The 20286-nt window shown below is 56.8% G+C and overlaps 2 protein-coding genes and 1 long non-coding RNA gene across 9 annotated transcripts in view; 2 read left to right on the top strand and 1 right to left on the bottom strand.

The window, feature by feature from the left end:
* On the top strand, positions 1 to 1056 carry ISG15 (ISG15 ubiquitin like modifier). The gene is given in 2 exon segments (NM_001009735.1): positions 1 to 72; positions 519 to 1056. Coding segments are annotated over 2 exon segments (474 nt in total). The 5' UTR covers positions 1 to 69; the 3' UTR covers positions 990 to 1056.
* Positions 1057 to 3270: 2214 nt separating this feature from the next.
* The window catches only part of AGRN (agrin), a 39047-nt gene continuing 22031 nt past the window's right edge, over positions 3271 to 20286 (top strand). For all 7 annotated transcript variants that reach the window (XM_060396162.1, XM_042229388.1, XM_042229387.1 and 4 more), the window contains exons 1-2: positions 3271 to 3547; positions 5722 to 5983. In XM_060396162.1, the coding sequence (XP_060252145.1) occupies positions 3341 to 3547; positions 5722 to 5983 (469 nt within the window). In that variant the 5' untranslated portion in view covers positions 3271 to 3340. The remainder of the gene's footprint in view (positions 3548 to 5721; positions 5984 to 20286) is intronic.
* LOC132657471 (uncharacterized) lies at positions 11886 to 20196 on the bottom strand. The gene is made up of 2 exons (XR_009595733.1): positions 20097 to 20196; positions 11886 to 18967 (listed from the first exon to the last, which is right to left on the bottom strand). It is a non-coding gene; the product is annotated as an uncharacterized LOC132657471 (long non-coding RNA).

Genomic DNA, 20286 nt, shown 5'->3' with positions numbered 1-20286 from the left:
CGCTGAGAGCGGAGAGGCGGCTACAGCCAACCAGTGTCTGCAGAGAACCTGGCACCAGAACCCACGGCCATGGTGAGTGGTGAGGCGGGTTTGACAGGTGGGGCACGTGGGCGCTGTACTCCCCTGCCTGGTGGCATCTCCCAGGAGAAGAATGCCTACATATGCACAGGCAGGTAGTGCTACTCAAAGCATCCAGTTCCCTAAGTTTGAGGGGAGGAACAAGGCTCTTTCTGAAATCAGGGTCTGGGTCCTGAAAGGTGGCTTCTGCCCAGCAGCCAACTCTGAGATCCCTTGGGATCAGCACAGGGCAGGGGGGTATTTTGTTGGAGAGATGACATGAAGGTTGTGGGTAGTGGCTCTTCTGCTCCCTTGCATTCTCCAGTGCCTGGGGTCCCCCTCCTGGTGGATGGGAAGGGTGGAGAGGAGGGAGCTGCATCCCTGGGGTCTGACACTCACCCAGCTGTCAGTGCTGCATGTGCAGTAGTCCCAGGACTTCTAAATCTGTGTGATGCCCACAGGGCGGGGACCTGAAGGTGAAGATGCTAGGGGGCGAGGAGATCCTGGTGCCTCTGAGGGACTCCATGATGGTATCCGAGCTGAAGCAGTTCATCGCCCAGAAGATCAATGTGCCTGCTTTCCAGCAGCGCCTGGCCCACCTTGACAGCAGGGAGGTGCTGCAGGAAGGGGTGCCCCTTGTCCACCAGGGCCTGAAAGCTGGCAGCACCATCCTGCTGATGGTGCAGAACTGCAGCGCCACCCTGAACATCCTGGTGAGGAACGACAAGGGTCGCAGCAGCTCCTATGAGGTCCAGCTGACGCAGACTGTGGCTGTGCTCAAGCAGCAGGTGTGCCAAAAGGAGCGTGTGCAAGCGGACCAGTTCTGGCTGTCTTTTGAAGGGAAGCCCATGGATGATGAGCACCCGCTGGGGGAATACGGCCTCACGACCGGGTGCACCGTGTTCATGAATCTACGTCTGCGGGGTGGGTAGGGAAGGGCCAGGAGGGCCTTAGGGAGGGCTCCCCATGCAGCGTAGTGAATAAAGTTGTAGCAAAGCCAAATGTGAAGTGTTCATTCCACCCTGTTTAGCACCCCACGTCATCAGCCCTCCATTCGGCACCCTTCTGGTGAGATTGGGGGAAGGGTGGAGGAGGGACTGGGTGAGGGGACCCAGGGTCACTGGGTGGTCACCAGGCTAAAGTGGCCAAGTTAAGGGACAAACCTTGTGGGATCAAAATGGTGACACCACCCCCACCCTCTGGAGAAACTGAAGATGTGTCCTCAGCTCTTTGGGAAATTAACTTCTAGAGAAATAAAAAGAGGCAGGTCTGTTGAAGCCCATCCCTGTCTTCCTGTTGAGCCTCAGTCAGCCCTGCACAACTGGTCCCCACCCTCACAGCTGGGTCAGCAGATAGCACAGGGAGGGAAAAGGCCTGGCTGGGTCCCAAAGGCCACACAGTGAGTGTCCCTGGAAGTGGTGAGGGGCTGAGTCCCTAGGGCCTTCCTTGGCCAGTTGTAAGGGAGGCTCCCCCACACCAGCTGGGGGCTGAGGGCCTCCAGGACCCATCAGAATACACTGTCCAGCCTGCATTGGTCTGGAGGGAATTGCGGACTGGGCCTTGGGCACACACATCACCATTAGGGTGAGCTGCTCCTTCAGAGTTCACTTCATGGCAGGGACAAGCCAGCAGGTGAGGGAGCACCCACGATGGGGGTTCCTGTTGTTCACATGGATGGGAGGGGAACAAACTACACCTGCTTCCAAACTAGATGGTTCTTTCTGTGCCAGTTTCCCAAGTGAGTCAGCCATGGACAGAACGAAGTGGGCAGGGAGGGGGACATAGAACCTACACCTCTTGGGCCAAAGTCCATGACTCTGGGAACACTCAGACCTCAGCTTTTGGACTCTTCAGGGGCATTTGGCTGGAGACCCAAACCCCTTTCTGATCTGTAGGAGTTTGCATCTCAGCAGGGGGACCCCCAGGTCTGGCTTGCCTGTGACACTTATGTGTAGACACGCAGGTGTGTGTGTGTGTGTGTGTGTGTGTGTGTGTGTGTGTGTGTGTGTGTGTGTGTGTGTGTGTGTGTGTGTGTGTGTGTGTAGGGGGACTCCTGGCTCTAGCCTTCCTGGGCCCCCATCCTCACCTCTTTGTCATACTGTAACTTAACAAGTGTGAGCACACCCTCTCGGTGACACCCTCCTTTCTTGAATACCTTCAGCAGGGTCTGGGCGAGGTAGGGTCCTTCTCCAAGGTGCCTCTGGGCTGCTCACCCTCCATGGCCTCTGGCTCAGAGATCTGTGGTTTGCTTGGGTGAGGGGGTGTGCAGCAGACTCAGCCCTGGAGGAACAGAAGGGATCTCCTCTCCTCCCATTCCCACCATCTTCAGCTAGGTCGGGTTCTAATTTGCACACTCTGGATCTCGGTTTATCCCCCTGGACCCAGCGGGAATGGCTGGAGAAGTGACTCAGGGGAGCTGGGAAGGGGGCGTGGCTGGCCGTCCATCGCTGCTGCTATTCCCACCTCAGTCAACAGGGGGAGCCCGCCGCCCTGCAGAGGGCTGGGAACCGACCCGGGATCGCGAGGTGGGCGGGGCTGCGCTTCGCTGCGACCAATCGCCGCAGCTCCCAGCCCGCATTGGTCCCCGCTGGCCGGTGGTCCCGGGCGGCCGAGCTTCCGTCCCCAGTTCCAGTGAGGGACTAGGGTCCCCCGTCAGGTTCCTCTCGCCGGGGGAGGGGCGCAGCCCTTTAGGGCGCGAGGGGCGGCAGGGCCTCGGATCCGGCAGCCCCTTCCTGCGGCCAGGGAGCCCCCGCCGCCCCAGCCCTGGCGCAACCTGGAGCCCCTTGGAAGTCCCGTCACGTCGTCTCCAGATTATGCATTAACCCGATTTCAGCCGCATTTCCTGGCGGGGGGGTGGGGGGGTGGAACGTCCGCGCGAACGGGGGAGGGGCGTCCGTGGGAGTGCGCCGCAGCAGGGAGAGCACCCTCGTGCCCGCCCCAGCCCCGCCCCTCGGCCTCGCCAGGCCCACCACCCACCTTGGCCAAACCTAGACCGGCCCCCTCCCTCCCCCAGCCAGGCCTCCGCCCGGCGCCGCTTTCCCGGCGCTTTGTTTGCGGCTGCCGCTGGTCGCAGGGCGCCGGGAGGGCCGGGGGCGGGGGCGGGGGCGGGCGGGCCGGGGGAGGGGGGCGGGAAGGGGGTGGTGCTGCCTCAGGGCCCGCCCCCGCGCCGCCCGCGCTCCCGCCGCCTCCCCAGAGCTGCGTCCCGTCCTGTCCAGTCCCGTCTCCGGCGCGGCCCGGTCCGTGCGCTTGCTCCGGCCGCCTTCCGCCGTCCTCTACCCGCGCCATGGCCAGCCTGCGGCCGTTCAGCCGGGCCCTGCTGCAGCCTTTGCTGCTGCTCCTGGTGGTGGCCGTGCGCGCCCTGCCCAGCGCCGACGGGACGTGCCCCGAACGCGCGCTGGAGCGGCGCGAGGAGGAGGCGAACGTGGTGCTCACCGGCACCGTGGAGGAGATCCTCAACGTGGACCCGGTGCAGCACACATACTCGTGCAAGGTGGGCCCCCTGGGAACCCCCGGGACCCTGAGTCCCTTCAGACCCTTCTAGAACCCCTGGTTGGGGGCCTTTCCCCCGCGATCCCGGACCCCTAGCCCGGAGGTCTTCCCGTCGCGATGCCGGCCACCCGCTGAGACCCCCGCCCCGGGCCGTGGGAACGAGCCCTAGACGTTCTGCAGCGCCAGCTCCGGCTCCCGCTCCCTTGGCGACCGCCGACCCCCGGTGGGGGGGCGGGTGCGGGTCTGAGAAAACTCGCTAGCGCCGGAGGGAAAGTTCCTGCTGTGCCGCTGCAGTCCCGCTCGCGGTGCCCGGGCCCTGGAGACCCGATGGTGTCTATTCCTTCACCCCAAACCCACTCCCTTACTGGAAACAAGTGCGCCCCGCCCCCCGGAGAATGTTCGGCTACCGCGCCCCTTCCCCACTGGCCAAAGGAAAGGGGACGAGGGGAGGTGACGCTTTCTGCATGGGGTGGAGGTGGTGATTTGGCCTGCGGTCAGTGCTGTCGCCCTCTCCGCAGAGGTGAGAAGGGGTGGTCCTGACAGAGAGGAGGGGTGCACACCTATCTCCCAACCGCGGGGGTCCTGGTGGGGCTTGCTGCAGTGATGGGTGTGGGGTCCGAGCAGAGAAGTGGGCGGGGCCGTTGCTGAGCCTCAAGTGCGGGGGGGTGCAAGGCAGGTGCCCCATCCCTGGGAGAGCTGTATATATCCCCTGGCCTTAGGGAGAGGGGCCTTGCCTGGCCTCTCCTTCAGTTGGATCTGGGAGCTCCCGGGGTAGGTCTGGTGGTTTTTTCCCCACAATCTGTTCCTAGGGAGGGCTGAAGGGACCCAGGCCCCTTCTCCCCTCTGGCCCCTAAAACCACCTCCCTGACCAGAAATCGGATCATTCCTCTTCCCTGGAGATGGGGAGGGGTGGCAGCTCCTTTCAGACTGGCCTGTGCTGACTACAGCTGGGATCCCCCGCCAGGCCCCCTCCCCTCCACCACCGCCAGGGCACTTTGCCAAGTCCCTGCAGGATTTTCCCGACTTCCTCCCCGCTGCTCCTGGGTGTGGCTGGGGTGGGGGGAGGCGATGAAAGCCGCCCAGCCCGCCCCTGCTGGTTATTGGCCTTCCAAAGCCTACTCTGTATCTAGGCATGCGGGGTGGGGGGAAGAGTTGGCACCCCCACCGTCCCTGGGCCACTGGAGGGTGGAGGGAGTCCCTGTAGATTTTGCAGACCCAAGGCTCCCAGCAGGAGGGGCCAGGTGGATGGGCCACTGTTAGCTTTCTCTCCCCTTTCCAGAAGTCCTGGCCCCCAGAGATCCTGAAGAAAGGGGTGTCTTCTCAGAGACAGCATTCACAGGCAGTCCCCATGGGCCTGTTCCTTTAGGGCAGCTCATTCTGCCTGCAGTGCCTGTGGCCCTCCTGCCCCCACTGCCAGTGGTCTGTGGGCACCCCAGGGCTTGGTTTGTCTGAACAGGTGCCCTCAGGGCCCTAAGAGCAGAGTGTGGAGGGTGGGGCTGCCCTGTGCTGCCCAAACTTGATTTTGTGGTTCACAGGCTGCCTTGGCAGCGCTCACTGTAGGAGCCTTGCAGGAGGAGGGGTCTTTCACCTCCTGGCTGGCCCATGTCTTGGCCTACCCACAGGGCTGCATGGAGCCAAGCTGGACAGCAGCCTTGAGCTCAGAGCCCATCACCTTGAAACTTCATCATCCCTGTTAGTTGCTCCTGGCTCTTCCCAGATGTGGGCCCAAGTACTGGGTAGGTTGACAGGGAGAGTAGGGTGTGGAAGGCAGGCACCCCAGGCTGGATGGGTCCCCTTCCCATACCTGAAGTGAGGTGGACATTTAGAACTGGGGTGGCTGGGGTCACCTAGACCTGAGGGTTGGGGGGCTGCTTCTTGAGGGAAGGGGTGTGTTCTCAGGCCAGGTATCCTGGAGTATAACAAGGGCAGCGGCATCTGTCACGTGTGTGTGCTTCCCTGAAGCTTCCTCCTGGGCAGGGGCGAGGGGCACTGACTCCACATATCTGCCCAGGGTTTGGGTATACTCTGGACATCTGGCCTGAGCAAGTGAGGTGGGAAAAGAAGGAAAAGTCCAGGCACCAGTCTAGTGTTTGCCTCTGGCCTCGCCACCTCCCCTGGTCTACCCAGTGAGAAGAGAACCGCTGACACTTGAACACCCCCTCATGTCCACTCTAGGTTCGGGTCTGGCGGTACCTGAAGGGCAAAGATGTGGTGGCCCAGGAAAGCCTGCTGGACGGAGGCAACAAAGTGGTGATTGGCGGCTTCGGAGACCCCCTCATCTGTGACAACCAGGTGTCCACTGGAGACACCAGGATCTTCTTTGTGAACCCTGCCCCACCATACCTGTGGCCGGCCCACAAGAATGAGCTGATGCTAAACTCCAGCCTCATGCGCATCACCCTGCGGAACCTGGAGGAGGTCGAGCACTGTGTGGAAGGTGTGTGGGGGGGCCGAGCAGAGCACGTGACTTGGGGGCGGAAGAGAACTTGTCCTAGGCTAGGGCACATGGCATCTTGTGGTCTGACCTTTTCTGGGTCCTGGCTCCCTGGTTTCCTGGCCACCTCAGCTCCAGACTCAACATAAGCAGCACTCCCCACCCTGGCCCTAGCAATGCCACTATCTGTCATCTTGGAGTCTCAGCCCTGCAAAGGGATAGGCCTCCCATTCTTCCCTCCGCCTCCCCAGCTCTGCACACCCCTTCGTGGAGTTCCCTCTTCTAGGAGAGAGGCTGGGACCAGGTGAATGAACACCGGTTGTTTGTGTTCTGCAGAAGCCTGAACACATGTCTAGACGGGGCCCAGATGTTGAGCCATTGGGGTGGGGCTTAACGATTGTGCTGGAGGGGAGGCTACCCTGTTATGTGTTGCCAGAGGCCTGCCATTTCTGGGAAGGGACAGTTATGTGGAGTGAGCTGCTTCTAGGAGTTTGAGGGGTTGTGGAATCCCCTAACAGAGGTGAAGTATCTTTCCTTGTCTGCTGTCCCCATGTGTCTACTCTGAATGGCTCAAGAGCAACCCGCCCTCATCCTAACCTCTGAGAGATGAGCAGGAATCACATGATGGCTCACCCATCCCCTTCACCCCAGGAGAATCCCAGTTGGGGGCTGAGATCCTTGGCTGAGGAATGTAGCAGGGAGAAGTAGGAACTGCCTGTCGCCCTCACATCCTGTCTGTCCCCTTATGGCTGCATGGCGAGGGATGTATGGGAGTAGGCGGAGAGATCGCTTCCTCCCAGGGCAGCAGGAAGGGTCCCTGACTTCCTGTCCTGGGAAGGCGACCCTGTCCCTGTGACTTGCTCTGTTGTCCTGTAGGGAAGTTCCATCTTCTACCCAACTTACTGCTGTGGTGCTGGCTTGCTTTTGTGGGATCCTGGATGGTGGATTCATCTGGCCTGGGGCGGACTATGTGTGTGGGGGGATGGTGTGGAACCTGAAGTGAAGAGCCCTGTAGCATCCTGCTCAGCCTGTAGTCATTTGCTCCTGGGACTGCATCTATGGTCCTGATGCAACACCGCATAGAGATGCCAGCAGGGCTGTGTCCCTGGTCCCTTCCCAGCACTAGCTTAGCTGAGGGGTCCAAGCATGGCCCTCCCACAAGGTGAGGACTGGAGACCCTGACTGTGCTTTGGAAGCTTGTACTCTAGGGGAAAGATGGGAGAGTGGCATGGAGAGGAGGCAGGTTGTGGAGTGTGATCCCCAGGTTTGGAGGATGAGTTGGAGGCTAAGGAGAGGTGGGAAGAGGGGGTCAGGCTGCAGAAAATCTGTTTCTGCAAGATCAAGAAGACAAGTCATTAACTCCATAGCCGGTAGGGTCTAGTTCAAGGATCTGTGGAATCAGAGGGCATGTGGCAGGGGGGCCACCCCAGGCAGAAGAGGGTCTGCCATCTTGCCAGGTCCTACTCTACCCAGGCCAGGCCCTGGCTCTGGATATGTCAGGCTGGGCACAGGACCCCTGGAAAGGAGGGTCTGCAGAGAGAGCCCCCAGTGAGACTTCATCTGCTGTCTGCTGGCTACCCAGGATAGGGACCAGTCTAGGGCCCCAGCTCCAGCTGAGCCAGTATGGGGATGGTGGTAGAGGGGAAGCCCCCAGGGAGGGAGGGGCCCAGAATGAGAAGCTTGGGGTCCACTGTAAGGCTCTGGGGAGCCCTGGAAGTTTTGAGCTGGTGACACGGATCCCTTCTTTGGAAGGAAAGCAGTGCCATAAGGGGCAGGGGGCCAGGGAGAGGGTAGATTAGATGCGGTGCTTCCCTCTAAGGATCCCCAAGGCCTGAGGGACAAGGCTCTCAGGAGCTGGGGCCAGGCTTGAGGAAGGCACAACCCTCTTCCCACCTCCCACAGCAGGGAGCAGGCAGGAGAAGGGCCTGCCTCTCATTCTGTAGGTGATGCCTCCCATTCCGTAAGAGAGATAAAGACCTCTGACTCCACCGCAGGCTCTCCAGGGAGCCAAGCCTCACCTTAGCATGGGGGTTAGGGTTAGGGATGGGCTGAGCTTGAGCTCCAATGACCTCTCATCTGACCCTGACCCTTTGCTGCTCCTTGGGGCCCCACAGCTGCCCCCGTCCCTTGGGACCCAGAGTGAAGGCTGTGAAGCTACTGATTGTGGAGGTCACCCCAAGACCTGTGTATCTATCACACCTGTCCCCTGCCCCTAAAAGGCCCACAGGAGCCAAGGTCAGGGGACACATCCTGGAGGCCCACCCCCCTGGATGCCCCCACCTCATCCCTACCTGGACCCTGCTCCCTGCAGGGGTACCTGCTGCTGGGGGGCATACCTGGTCCCCAGCTCCACTGGGATTGTCTTCCTCAGTTTCTCCCTTAGGGCCTGCAGGGTCTTCCTGGCTTCCCCAGCCTCCAGTCCCCAGGAAGCTCCTCCTCCCCAACCCTCTGCCTGGGGAGCCACATTCCGAGCATAACTGAGACAGGTATGTGTCCCTCCCTCTGCACCACTTGTGGGTGAAGGAGACTGCAGGTTTGCTCCAGGAAGGAGGGAGACCCTCCCGCCCTGCTTTGTCAGGGAAGTGGCCTGGCCTCTTGCAGTGCCAGCTGCCCACGCACCATGAGCTGCCCAGGCTGGCAGCTGAGCGGGCATCTCCTCCAGCCCTTGGCCACTATACCCTGGTCCGGATACCACTCGTACACTCCCGCCACCCTCCTCTCCCCCACCTAATGAAGACTGGTTCTTGGCCCCCCTGAATCCCCTAGGAGGGATGCAGGGTTGGGGCCCTTCCCCAGGCCTTTCCCTCCCCAACTCCGAGCCAAAAGCAGAGAAAGGAAGTGTTGTCTGCCCTCTCCGGGCCTGGCACAGGAACAGGGTCGGAGAGTCTGGCATTAGTCCAGACCAGCCCTGCCCAGTCCTGAAGCCGGGGGTCCTGGTGGCCACAGCCTAGCCTGGCCTGCCTGATTCCAGTGAACACCCTCCCTTCTTCCCTGCCACGCCAACTTTTGGGCCTTTGGGGAAGGTAGTCCTAGGCTATAGCTCAGGCCAGAGAGATGCTGGGTCCCGGGCCGCCGGCCTTGGCCTTGGTGCAGGCCCTGTGGCCTGGGAGCCGGATGTGGACACAGACACCCCCAGACAGGGACTGGCTCCGCAGAGCAAAGCAGGGCAGGTAGGAGCCCAGGGCAGGTTCCAGGGCTAGCTCCCTCAGGGCCAGAGCTGGCTCCCTCTGCTGTCTGGCATTTAGCTTCTGTACCCCCAAGTCCTGAGCCCGCCCTACTCCCCCACATTCCTCCCTGCCGAGGTGGGAGGTGGCTTCTTCCTGTCCCTGTTTCCCTCTTGCAGACGTAAGTTCTCACCCCACCCCCTCCAGACCCGCCCCATTGCAGCCCGTGGCCCCTCCCCCAGGCAGGTCCTTGGAGCAGGGGCAGGCCCAGGCTGGAGGCGGTGCGCCTAGGCTTTCTCCTTCCTTCCAGCCACTGGGGGCGGGGCATCTGCTCAGGTGGAGCGTGGCCTCCTCCTGCACTGTCCTCTCTCACCTAGGGTCCCTGGTAGGAAGTCTGCGAGAGCATGGGCTTGTGGGACCACAGCGGGCTGGCTGATACCCTCACTGGGGTGGCCCCAGGGCTTGGGGCGCAGTGGGGGGTGGGGAGGGGGGGTGCTGCTGAAACCAAAGGGCTTTGGATCCATCACTTCAAGGCAGTGCGCTCCTGAGCTGGTAGAAACAGCTCCTGACTTTTTCCAGACCCCACCCCATCACCCTGCTCCCCACCCAGAGAAGTGCCCCAGCCTCCATACTCCCCAGCAGATTGTAAATGGAAAAAAAAAAAGTTGTTTTGAAACTGTCCTCTCCTCCCCTGCTGTCTATACCTGCCTTCCCCAGGGCTCTGGACAGAGTAGATTCCAGTGGGGCCTGCCTGTGGAAGGAAGGCAGAGCCATGGGGGTGCTCGCAGCCTCTCTGGGGTGCTGGGAAGAACTGGATCACCTGGTCAGGGCTAGCTGGTCTGGGTCTGGGGCTCCAGCCCCCTGCCCCGCCAATCCTTTCAGACTGAGGTAGGGAGAGTGCAGAGGGTGGGATGAGGCTGCCCCAGGTAAGGTTAGCAGGGGAGTGAGCCCAGACTTTAGGGTTGTAGATCTAGCCAACTGTTGCTTGCCCTGTACAGCCTCCTCCAGCCTGTTTTGCTTCCTTCCTAAAGGGTTAATCCCCCAATCCCCTGAGAATCAAAGCCTGCCCCCACCCCATCACCACAGGGGGGTGGAAAACAGCTGGTGAAATTGACCTCTTTCCTGCCCCTGCCCCCCAAGTCCTTTGCCTTCACCTGAAGGCCCAGGCCAGCTGCCCAGAGGCCTGAACTGCTCTGCTGGCCCCAGCAACCCCCTCAGCATTGGGATAGGGGAACTGTGGCTCCCCACACAGGCCCCTGAGGCCCAGCCCAGCAAGCTGGGGACTGCAGGCACAATCCCTGGAGTAGCCCCAATAGCACTTGACACTCCAGAGTCCCAGGAAGTGCCCACCTCTCACAAAAAGAAAAAGGGATCTCAGAAATGAGACAGTGACAGCCACCCTGATGAGAGTGACCCAGCTCATCAGAGAGTACTGTGTCCCCATAGGCTACAGGGGGCTCAGGAGGGATCTGGGCCCTGTTCTAGGCTGTGGCTAGGAGCTGGGGAGGGGTGACCTAGGCCTCTGGGGGGCCTTAGGGGGCCCTAGGCCTTCCAGTGGGGAGGGAAGCTCCCCTCAAAGGGGCCTCTCCCCCCAGAGCAGAGCCTGAGAACTTCCTCTGAGGAAGGCCCCCTGCTAGGGGGCTGCTTACAGCTGGACCTGGGAAGGGGAAGATGGTCCCTCCCATTTCCCCTCCCACTGAGGCATGGGAGGGGCAAGCTCTCTGTCCTCACAGGCAGCCGGCTGTTTCCAGCTGTGTGGCCTACACTTGTGTGTGTGTGTGTACATTTGTATGCACGTGTGCCTGCAATCTCAGGTGTACCAACCAGCACACAACAGTTCTGGTTGAAACTCCAGCTGGTGGCCTGTGGTTCCTGCCACCCTTGTATTGCAGGACTCAGCCTGGGGAGGGGACCCTGCAGATACTCTGCCAATGCGATGGTACCCGGCAACCTTGGCTTGTGTCCCAGAGTTCTGAGAACAGGGCTGTGGGCCCTCTGTGGGTCCCATCTCCTGCCTGTTGCCCCAGTGTCCAGCTTTGCTCCCCTCCCACCACCCCATCTCCAGCAGAGAGCTGGGCCCCTCTTCCTGTGGGCTCTGCCTCTAGGTTTCTCAATGCCAGAGATGGAAGAGCTGCACTGGACAGGAAGAGTCCCTGGGGTCACTTGGGTTCCCTGCCCCCTCACATGCCTGCTGGACCCTGTGTCTGGCTAGGTTAGGGAGCAGGGCAGGTCAGGAGAGGCGGGTCTGCCTTTGATGTGAGGTGGGCCTGAAGCTCCCTACCTCTCCCCTTAGCAGCTGCCTCTGCACTGCCCCCTTTGCATACCAGGCCCAGAAGCAGCAACCTGCTGTGGCTCCCTGAGGCACCTGTCCCTCTGGCAACAGGTACATGATTTCTAAGTACACTGAGGAGACATAAAGGCACAACATCTGGGGCAGATTATGGCCTGTCCTGACCCACGAGTGGGGAAAGGATGTGTGTCCACCTCTGTTCCTGGAGGTGGGGGCAGTGAGGCTTGCTAGAGTCCACTCATGACTCCACCCATCAGTTCCTTCCTCACCCACCCGTCCACGCAGGGCCTAGCAGCAGACCCTCACAGGACCACTAGAAGAGCTGCTGCAGCTACCCATGTGGCTCTCTCCTGTCTGGTCGGTCTTTCTGTCCCTTTGTTCCCAGCTTCTCTTGGTTCCAATGTTGTAGCCACGCGTTCTGGGAAACACACTCACTCAGAAGGACAGTGCAGATAGTGGAGTGCAGTTTATTACACCGGCGGGCCCAAGGCAGAGTCTCTTCTTAGCCAAGGACCCCAACCAGTTTTTCTGAAAACTTTATATACCCTAAGTGTACGTGCCCAAACCCACCTCCCCAAATTCCCTGAAACTAGTCTGAACAAAGGAAAAGAAAGATACGATCAAAGTTAAACCGTGATTCATATGCCTTAATCCTAGGTAGTTAACGTGGACAATTATTAATAGGCCTGTGATCATACCCCAATAAGCATAATATAATTTATGATTCTATTTGGTTACACAGATAATTAGGGTATTCTTTTAGGTAACAAACAGTCTAGGAACGAGCCCTGAGGCTCTTCCATCCGGGGGTCTGGTTTTCCAGTTGGTATGTCATTTCCATAGATACTGGGCATAGAGCTCAAAGTCCACGGTCCAGCCCAAGATGGAGTCCTGCTTTCAAGATGGAGCCTGTTCTGTCTGTTTCCTCCTTCAGTCCCTCTTCTTGATGCTCTTAACTCATAGTATGAGCAACATTCATAGGGGTAAATTGCACCCTGACTCTCCGACCCCCAATTTGGGAGAACAACATCAACCTTTGGCTTACAAAGTTCATAATACATTGTAAAATAAAGGGTCCACAAAGCAGAACTATCAAGGCAACTATAACAATAGTAAATATAGTTTTCCACCAATCACACTTTACCCAACATAGGACTGAAGTCCAAAAAGGAAGATTATCATCAGACATAAGTTTTACCTGACCTTTCATGTCATCTAGGGTGGCTGATATATAGCTAGATAAATCAGGAATATATATACAACATTCAACTTTAATTATAGCACAGGTCCCTCTTTGTACTGAAACTATGGTCAGTCTCAAGATGATACCAGCAAGTCCTTGTATCAGCAGAGCTTCACCTCTTGTTCTTCTTTAAGGTGATCTTGGTTTCACGGGGATCAGAGGGGTCCTTTGTGTAGTCTACTAGGCGTCCTCCGGGTCTGTGTGGTATGCTCTCTTCACCCTTATGTGGTGGATCCAGGGAGTGACACCTGCAACTTTAACTGCAGTAGGTCTGGTTAGAACAGCATATGGACCCTTCCAATGTGGGGCCAAGGAGTCATGTTTCCAGTCCTTGACCACACCTGATCCCTGGGCACAAATTCGTGAATCTGTTCCCCAAGGTGGAATGGCACCCTTTCTTGTACAACCTTAGTTACCTGATTTATTACCTTACCCAGTTGTTCCATCTGCTGTGAAATCTCATCTCCCCTTACCTGAGGCAAATTTGTTGACACCTGTTTTATTATGGGAGGGGCCTCCCATACACAATTTTGTATGGAGAAGAGCCATGGGACTGTGGGGTCATCCTGAGTCTGAACAGAGCTGTTGGAAACAAGTCCACCCAGGAACAGTCAGTCTCTAAGATCCACTTGGAGAGTGTCTCTTTAAGTGTCCGGCTGGTTCCTTCCACCATCCCAGAACTCGGGGGCCTATATGCCGTATGTAATTTCCACTTGATGTTTAAAGTTTTGCTTACTTGTTATACTAAATCAGCTACGAAAGCCGGGCCATTGTCCGATCCAATGCTGGTAGGAAATCCAAATCTGGGAACTATTTCCCTAAGCAGGCACAGGCTACTTTTGATGCTCTTTCAGTCCGGGTAGGAAAAGCTTCTACCCATCCTGAGAACATACATACTATGACCAGCAAGTAATGGTAGTATCAGTGAGGTTTCATTTCAGTGAAGTCCACTTCCAGGTGTTCAAAGGGCAGCGTGCCTTTTACCTGAATCCCTGGAGGTTTCTGTCTGTGCCGAGAGGCAGCATTGACCTCAGCAGGCAGTGCAGTTCTGAGATTTTGTCCTGCATAGGGAAGAGAGGTGGGGAACCAAGAAATAGTTTCAAATTAGCTCTTCCAGTTTATCATGGCCTATATGGGTCCCTTGGTGTGTTTGGCTTACCAGAGTGGGTGCCAGCTCCTCCGGTACCAATAATTTGCCACTTGGCAATTCCCACCATCCCTTTTCAGTCTTGATGGCCCCTTCTGCTTTGGCTAGTTGGTTTTGGGCTTCAGTGTATTTTGGAGAGTCTAGTGTTAGCTCAGGTAGCTCCGCCAATATGAGAGCTTTAATAGGGGCTTCATTTGTCACCCCCAAGCCCTCGGCTGCTGATTTAGTGGTCTTATCTGCCAGTCTGTTCCCTGAGCCCGGGGGGTATCCTCTTTTTGATGTTCTCAGCAGTGTATGACTGCAATCCTTTCTAGTTCCCAGGCAGCATCTAATAGGGTCTCAATTTCTTATTTTTAATATCTTTTTCACTAGCTGTCAAAGGCCTCTCTCCTTATACAGGGCCCTGTAGTATGGCAAAAGCATACTTGGAGTCTGTGTAACTGTTTGTCTTCTTACCTTTTGACAGCTGGAGGGCCTGGATTAGAGCATATAGTTCGGCCTGTTGAGCGGACCAGTGTGATGGCAGAGAGTGAGCCTCAACGATGGTTTCTTCCATGACTATTTCATATCCTGACAGTCATTGTCCTTGTTTTACCAGGCTGGTGCCATTGGTACACAGGACCAAATCTGGGTCCAGGATTGGCTGGTCTCTCAAGTCAGGGCTGCTGGCATATGTCCTTGGAATCATGTGAGGGCCCACATTCTTCCACAAGAAAGAGTGGCCAGATTCAGGGCCTGACAAGGCTCAGTAGTAACATGGGGGTTCTCACATAACAGTCCCAGGTATTGCATAGTCTGGGATGTTGACAGCCATTTATGGCGGTCTCCTCACAGGAGAGTGTTGACTTCATGCGGGACTTTTATGAACAAATCTTGGACCAAATCAGCTTGGTTGCCTCCCGGACCAGTAAGACAGTTGCAGCAACTGCCTGTAAGCATCCCAGCCACCCAGTGTCAACATTGTCCAGCTGATTAGAGATAAGTCACAGGTCTGTCCCATGTCCCCATAGTCTGGGACAACACTCCTATAGCCACCTTGTCCTTTTCAGTCATGTAAAGAGTAAACGGCTGAGCAAGGTCTGGCAGGCCCAAGGCGGGTGCTGACATAATTGTACCAGGTTTGAGTTCTGTTACCTGTGGGACTTGTTTTGCAAGCCTGGGGGGGCTGTCTTCCGCCCAGACCTCAGGGAATTTGTTGAGTTAACTTTCTCTCTCAACTGTTTAGCCTGTCCAGTTTCCCTTCTGGGAGATCGTGCAACCTCCATTCATCTTGAGGGGTTACTGAGAGGAAGAGTAAAATAGGTGGTTGGGCCTACTCGAACAGTGGGTCTTTCGTGGGGGGAAAGGTCACTTGTGCCCCCAATTTAGACAGCAAGTCTCTTCCTAACAAAGGTACTGGGCATTCAGGGATGTATAAAAATTCATGAGTCACTTGGTGTCCCCCCATCTGACATTTTCAGGGTAGGCTAGAGACCAAAGGCTGCATTTATCACCATCTGAGACCCAGCAGCCTCTGGCTGGGTCTATTGGCATATAAAATCTATAGGCCTCGCATAGTCTTTCACAGAACTCAGAGGGTGATTAGCTTTCCGTTTGAATCACTTCGGAGGATTTTGGGATACTCATAGCTTTTCCGGCCCCCCTCTTGAGACCTTGTAAAATAGTAACGCAGTAACTCTCCAGGTGGCCCCTGCCTTCCTCTGTGTTACAGTCTCCATTGGGCCTCTCATTGGTGGTGGCTAGCTCTGCCCACCGCTGTGGGTTTGCAGTACCCTCAGGTGCCATTTCTCTTAACCATTTTTAGCTCTCAGTTAGGATCCTGTGTGTGTCCTCAGTGCTGAAAAGGGAGACAAGTAGTTGGATTATGTCATCCTATGTAGGGCGGTGGGTTCGAAAAATAGTCTCCATTAGCCTAATCATGGCTTGTGGCTCCCCCGAGTAAGGTGGAGCGTGTCTCTGCCAGTTTCACATATCCGTAGAGGAAAATGGCTGGTAATAATAGGCTACAGGGGGCTGATGGCAGTGCCCCATTCTTCCTGAACTGGAGGCTGTCGTAGCTCTCTGAGGGGCATCTGTAGTGGGGTTCTTCCCCCTGTTCCTTGGCAGAGCACAGCCTCTAGCTAATTGCTGTGTTTTCTTCCCCCTTCCCATCAGTACTCACCGGATACAATCTAGGAGGTCCAGCTGAGGTGGAATTCTGGGGGCATTGACCAGAGGTCTTCATTGCTGGGATTGGAGCCTGCCGAAACGGCGGCTCTACGAACTCCTGGAGAGCTGGTGGAAGAGCAGGGGCTGCTGCAGGAGCTTCACCTGGCCCTGGATTGGGCAGTAAGGCAGCCTCCGGTCCTGGTGGAGCACTGGGAGGCAGGCCCGTCATTATCCAGTATGGAGGAGGGGTCAGGTCATCCCCGTCCAAATCCTGTATGATTTCCTTTTTTATCATCAGTCAATTTTTGTGCCATTAATATTTTCCCCTTTCCCTTCTGGATACAGAACCTTGTCTAAGTAGGAGGGTCTTGAGCTAACCCTAGCCATGAGTCAATATATGGATATTGATCCAGGTGTCCTGGCTCTGCATAGTGACTGAGGTGTCCTGTCCTCAATCTGTGACTACTGTATAGACTACTTCCACTATTTTTAAGTTCATGGTGTTATCTGGCGGCCATCCTACTCCCACAGGGGGCCATTCAACCTCACAGAGTATGTGGAGGTGGTTAGGCTTCATCTTCACCCAGTTCAGTTCAGTTCAGTTCAGTTGCTCAGTCGTGTCCAACTCTTTGCGACCCCATGAATTGCAGCACGCCAGGCCTCCCTGTCCATCACCAACTCCCGGAGTTCACTCAAATTCATGTCCATCGAGTCGGTGATGCCATCCAGCCATCTCATCCTCTGTCATCCCCTTCTCCTCCTGCCCCTAATCCCTCCCAGCATCAGAGTCTTTTCCAGTGAGTCAACTCTTCACATGAGGTGGCCAGTCTCCTCCACATCCCTTCTTTAAATTTTTAATCATGCACTTCAACACAGTTGCCTTAGATTCACTTCCCCCCATCTTGCTTACCTTCTCGGACCTTCTACTTTTCCTTTCGTCCTGTCTACAAAGTTCTTAGTAGTACTATGTACTTCCTGTGTACTTCTGATATTTCCACTCAATGACATTTAAATTGCCATTCTGCCTCCTTCCTAATTGGGGTGAGATCCCAGGGGGAGAAAGGGGATCAGCGTGTCTTCACCTGCTGGTCAGCACAGCCTAACTAGAACACTATGTGATCTAAGACTGTTTCTCCCTTAACTTTCAAAGTCCATTCTGCCTTGGTGGGCTTGATCAAGTACAGATGAAAATACAGATGGGTTAAATATCCCACGTCCCAGGCCGTCTCCGGAAAAGCCGATTCGTACTCACTTATGTATCCCCCTCCTAGCCTGACAATTCCGAGGGGGTCGCACAGAGTCGGACACGACTGAAGCGACTTAGCAGCAGCAGCAGCAAGAATTTCATAGCAGATGGGACACCTCCTTGGGGAGGGCAGAATACGAGCATACAAAACCAAGTGTCTTCTCCTAAAAATCCCCTGGCAGTTGGCTTGGTAATAATTTTCCCCAAGATGGCGTGGACACCACCTCCTAAATGACCTTCACAAGTTTCCTTCCTAAGCCCTAACACACTCGTCAACCTGTGTACCAAGCAATCGTTGCCACCTTCCTATTTCAGGCTTCTGTGGGTCTGTGCCCCTTCTAGTCCCTCCCAGGGGGGTGATCAGGCCCCCTGTTCCACCCTGCCAGGTGGGTTCCTCCTCACCTGAGCGCTTAGTTCCCCTGCTGCCATCCACTACCTGCTAACATGAAAGATCTGGGTGTTGAGAAGCAGAATCCTTCCAGAAGGGCAAGGCGCCTTCCCCCTCTAGAAGATTTGAGCCACAAGGCCTCGGGGTAGTCTCAAATGGGACTTGTCTCCTCAAAGTGAGGAGTTTCTCGGCCAGTGCACCAAATGTTGTAGCCATGCGTTCTGGGAAACAAACTCACTCAGAAGGACAATGCAGATAGTGGAGTGCAGTTTGTTACACCGTCGGGCCCAAGGCAGAGTCTCCTCTTAGTCAAGGACCCTGACCAGTTTTTCTGAAAACCTTATATACCCTGAGTCGGGAAGATCCCTTGGAGAAGGAAATGGCAACCCACTCCAGTTCTCTTGCCTGGAGAATCCCATGGAGGGAGGAGCCTGGTAGGCTACAGTCCACGGGGTCGCAAAGAGTCGGACACGACTGAGCGACTTCACTGTATACCCTAAGTGTATGTGCCCAAACCCACCTCCCAAATTCCCTGAAACTAGTCTGAACAAAGGAAAAGAAAGATACAGTCAAAGTTAACCCATGATTCATATGCCTTAAGCCTAGGTAGTTAACAGTGGACAATTATCAATAGGCCTGTGGCATATCCCAATAAGCATAATAGAATTTATTATTTTATTTGGTTACACAGATAATTAGGGTATTCTTTTAGGTAACAGACTCTCTAGGAACGAGCCCTGGGGCTCTTCCACCTGGGGGTCTGGTTTTCCAGTTGGTATGTCGTTTCCATAGATACTGGGCATAGAGCTCAAAGTCCACAGTCCAGCCCAAGATGGAGTCCTGCTTTCAAGATGGAGCCTGTTCTGTCTGTTTCCTCCTTCACCAATAGGTGTCTGTCTGTCACTCCTCTTCATCTTGACATCCAGCTGGTCAATACCTCCAAGAAGCACCGCCCCCCAGCTCAGACCTTTGTGCTGGACTGTGCATCTCTCTTGGCCTGCCTGTGGCCCTCAGCAGGAACACAGGGTCTCCTGACTCACTGGCACTGACCACACCTGGGTGCCACCCTGGCTCCTCCAGCTTTCTGTTTCCTCCTAGACCTGGGCAGGACCTGGCTGAAAGACGTGGATTTGGGGCTGTCCTAGAGGGGAGGGACAGAAGGTATGGATCAGCTACCTCCACCCCATCCCCTACCTCACGGGTCCCCAACTCCCGGGCCATGGACCGCTTCTGGTCGGTGGCCTGTTAGGATCCAGACCACACAGCAAGAGGTGAGGGGCTGGAGTGCTGGTGAACAAGCAAAACTTCATCTGTGTTTACAGCTGCTCCCCATTTTGGCATTACCAGCTGAGCTCTGCCTCCTGTAAGATCAGTGGCGGCATAATAAATGTAATGCATTTGAATCATCCCCAAACCTCTCCCCACCCAACTCCCAATTCGTGGAAAAACTGTCTTCCACGAAACTGGTCCCTGGTACCAAAAAGGTTGGGGACATTTGCGCTACCTTTGATTTCCCTGGTGGCTCAGACGGTAAAGCATCTGCCTACAATGCGGCAGTCCTGGGTTCGATCCCTGGGTTGGGAAGATCCCCTGGAGAAGGAAATGGCAACCCACTCCAGTACCCTTGCCTGGAGAATCCAATGGATGGAGGAGCCTGGTGGGCTCTACCTTTTCTCCAGGTGTCTACTACCCACTCTGTTCGGCTGGCGCCCCCTGGTGGTTGAAGCCTGTCTTGGCAGGCGTCCCAGCCCTGGGTTCCCCAGGCCTGCTGGTCTAGCCTTGGCCTTTGTTTCCCTGAGGCCTCACTGGGCTGGCTTCTCCTGGTCTCGTGCAGTCTCCTGAGCTTGTTTTTACTGGGCCTCTGTAGTTGGCTCTGTCTGCATGTGCAAATCCCTCGACCCCGTCCTTCGGGTCTCCGTACAGATATTCCCCAGGTAGATGCTGTGATCTAGGGCAATCTCAGCTACAGAGTAACCTCCCAGGGGCAGAGAGCTGACCTGACTCGGCACCTGCCTCCTGCACTGAGCCCACCCCCGGAGGAGCTTGGCCGGGCCTGGGCAGGATGAATGCTGAGTAATGAAGGAGGAGAGGTGCCGGGGTCAGCGGCCGCTGCCTTGCGAACCAGCCCCAACTCTTCCACAAGCTCTCACTTAATGCCACCTCCCGACAGCGCGGGGTAACCAGCAGTGTGGGCCCTGCCTGGGGGCTCGTGGGCGGGCACACAGCCCGCGAACTCAAATGGGCGCCTCCCGGCCTTAGCCTCACCTGAGGGGGCGATCGGGCCGGGCTGGACGCCGCCTCTTTCCCAGCGGCTGGCCTGAGTCCAGCAGCGACGTCCCGCTGTGAAACGCCCATTGTCTGCTGAGGCCGAGGGGGAGGGGATGGCCCTGAGACCCGACTCTAGGAGGCTGGGGGAAGGAGCCGCCCTGTCCCGTCCTCTTCCCCTCCCCCACCAGGGCGGCCAGACACCTGTGGCTGGAGGCCACATACCTGCACGCGACTGTTCGACTGTTCGATGCACTTTACACACTAACGGGGTACCCTCAAGGGCTCAGGAATGGAGACTGGTGGAGGTCCCCACAGCAAAGGTGTGTGCGCATGCGTGGAGTGTGCCTGCCGCTGGGAGGGCGGTGCCGCCCCACTCCCACCCCATCCTTTTGGAGCGCGCCGGCCCCTCCCC

Source organism: Ovis aries, chromosome 12, assembly GCF_016772045.2.
Source record: "Ovis aries strain OAR_USU_Benz2616 breed Rambouillet chromosome 12, ARS-UI_Ramb_v3.0, whole genome shotgun sequence".
NCBI classification, from domain to species: domain Eukaryota; kingdom Metazoa; phylum Chordata; class Mammalia; order Artiodactyla; family Bovidae; genus Ovis; species Ovis aries.
The sequence above is the reverse complement of the archived record's forward strand: the minus strand, read 5'-3'. Positions and strand labels throughout refer to the sequence as shown.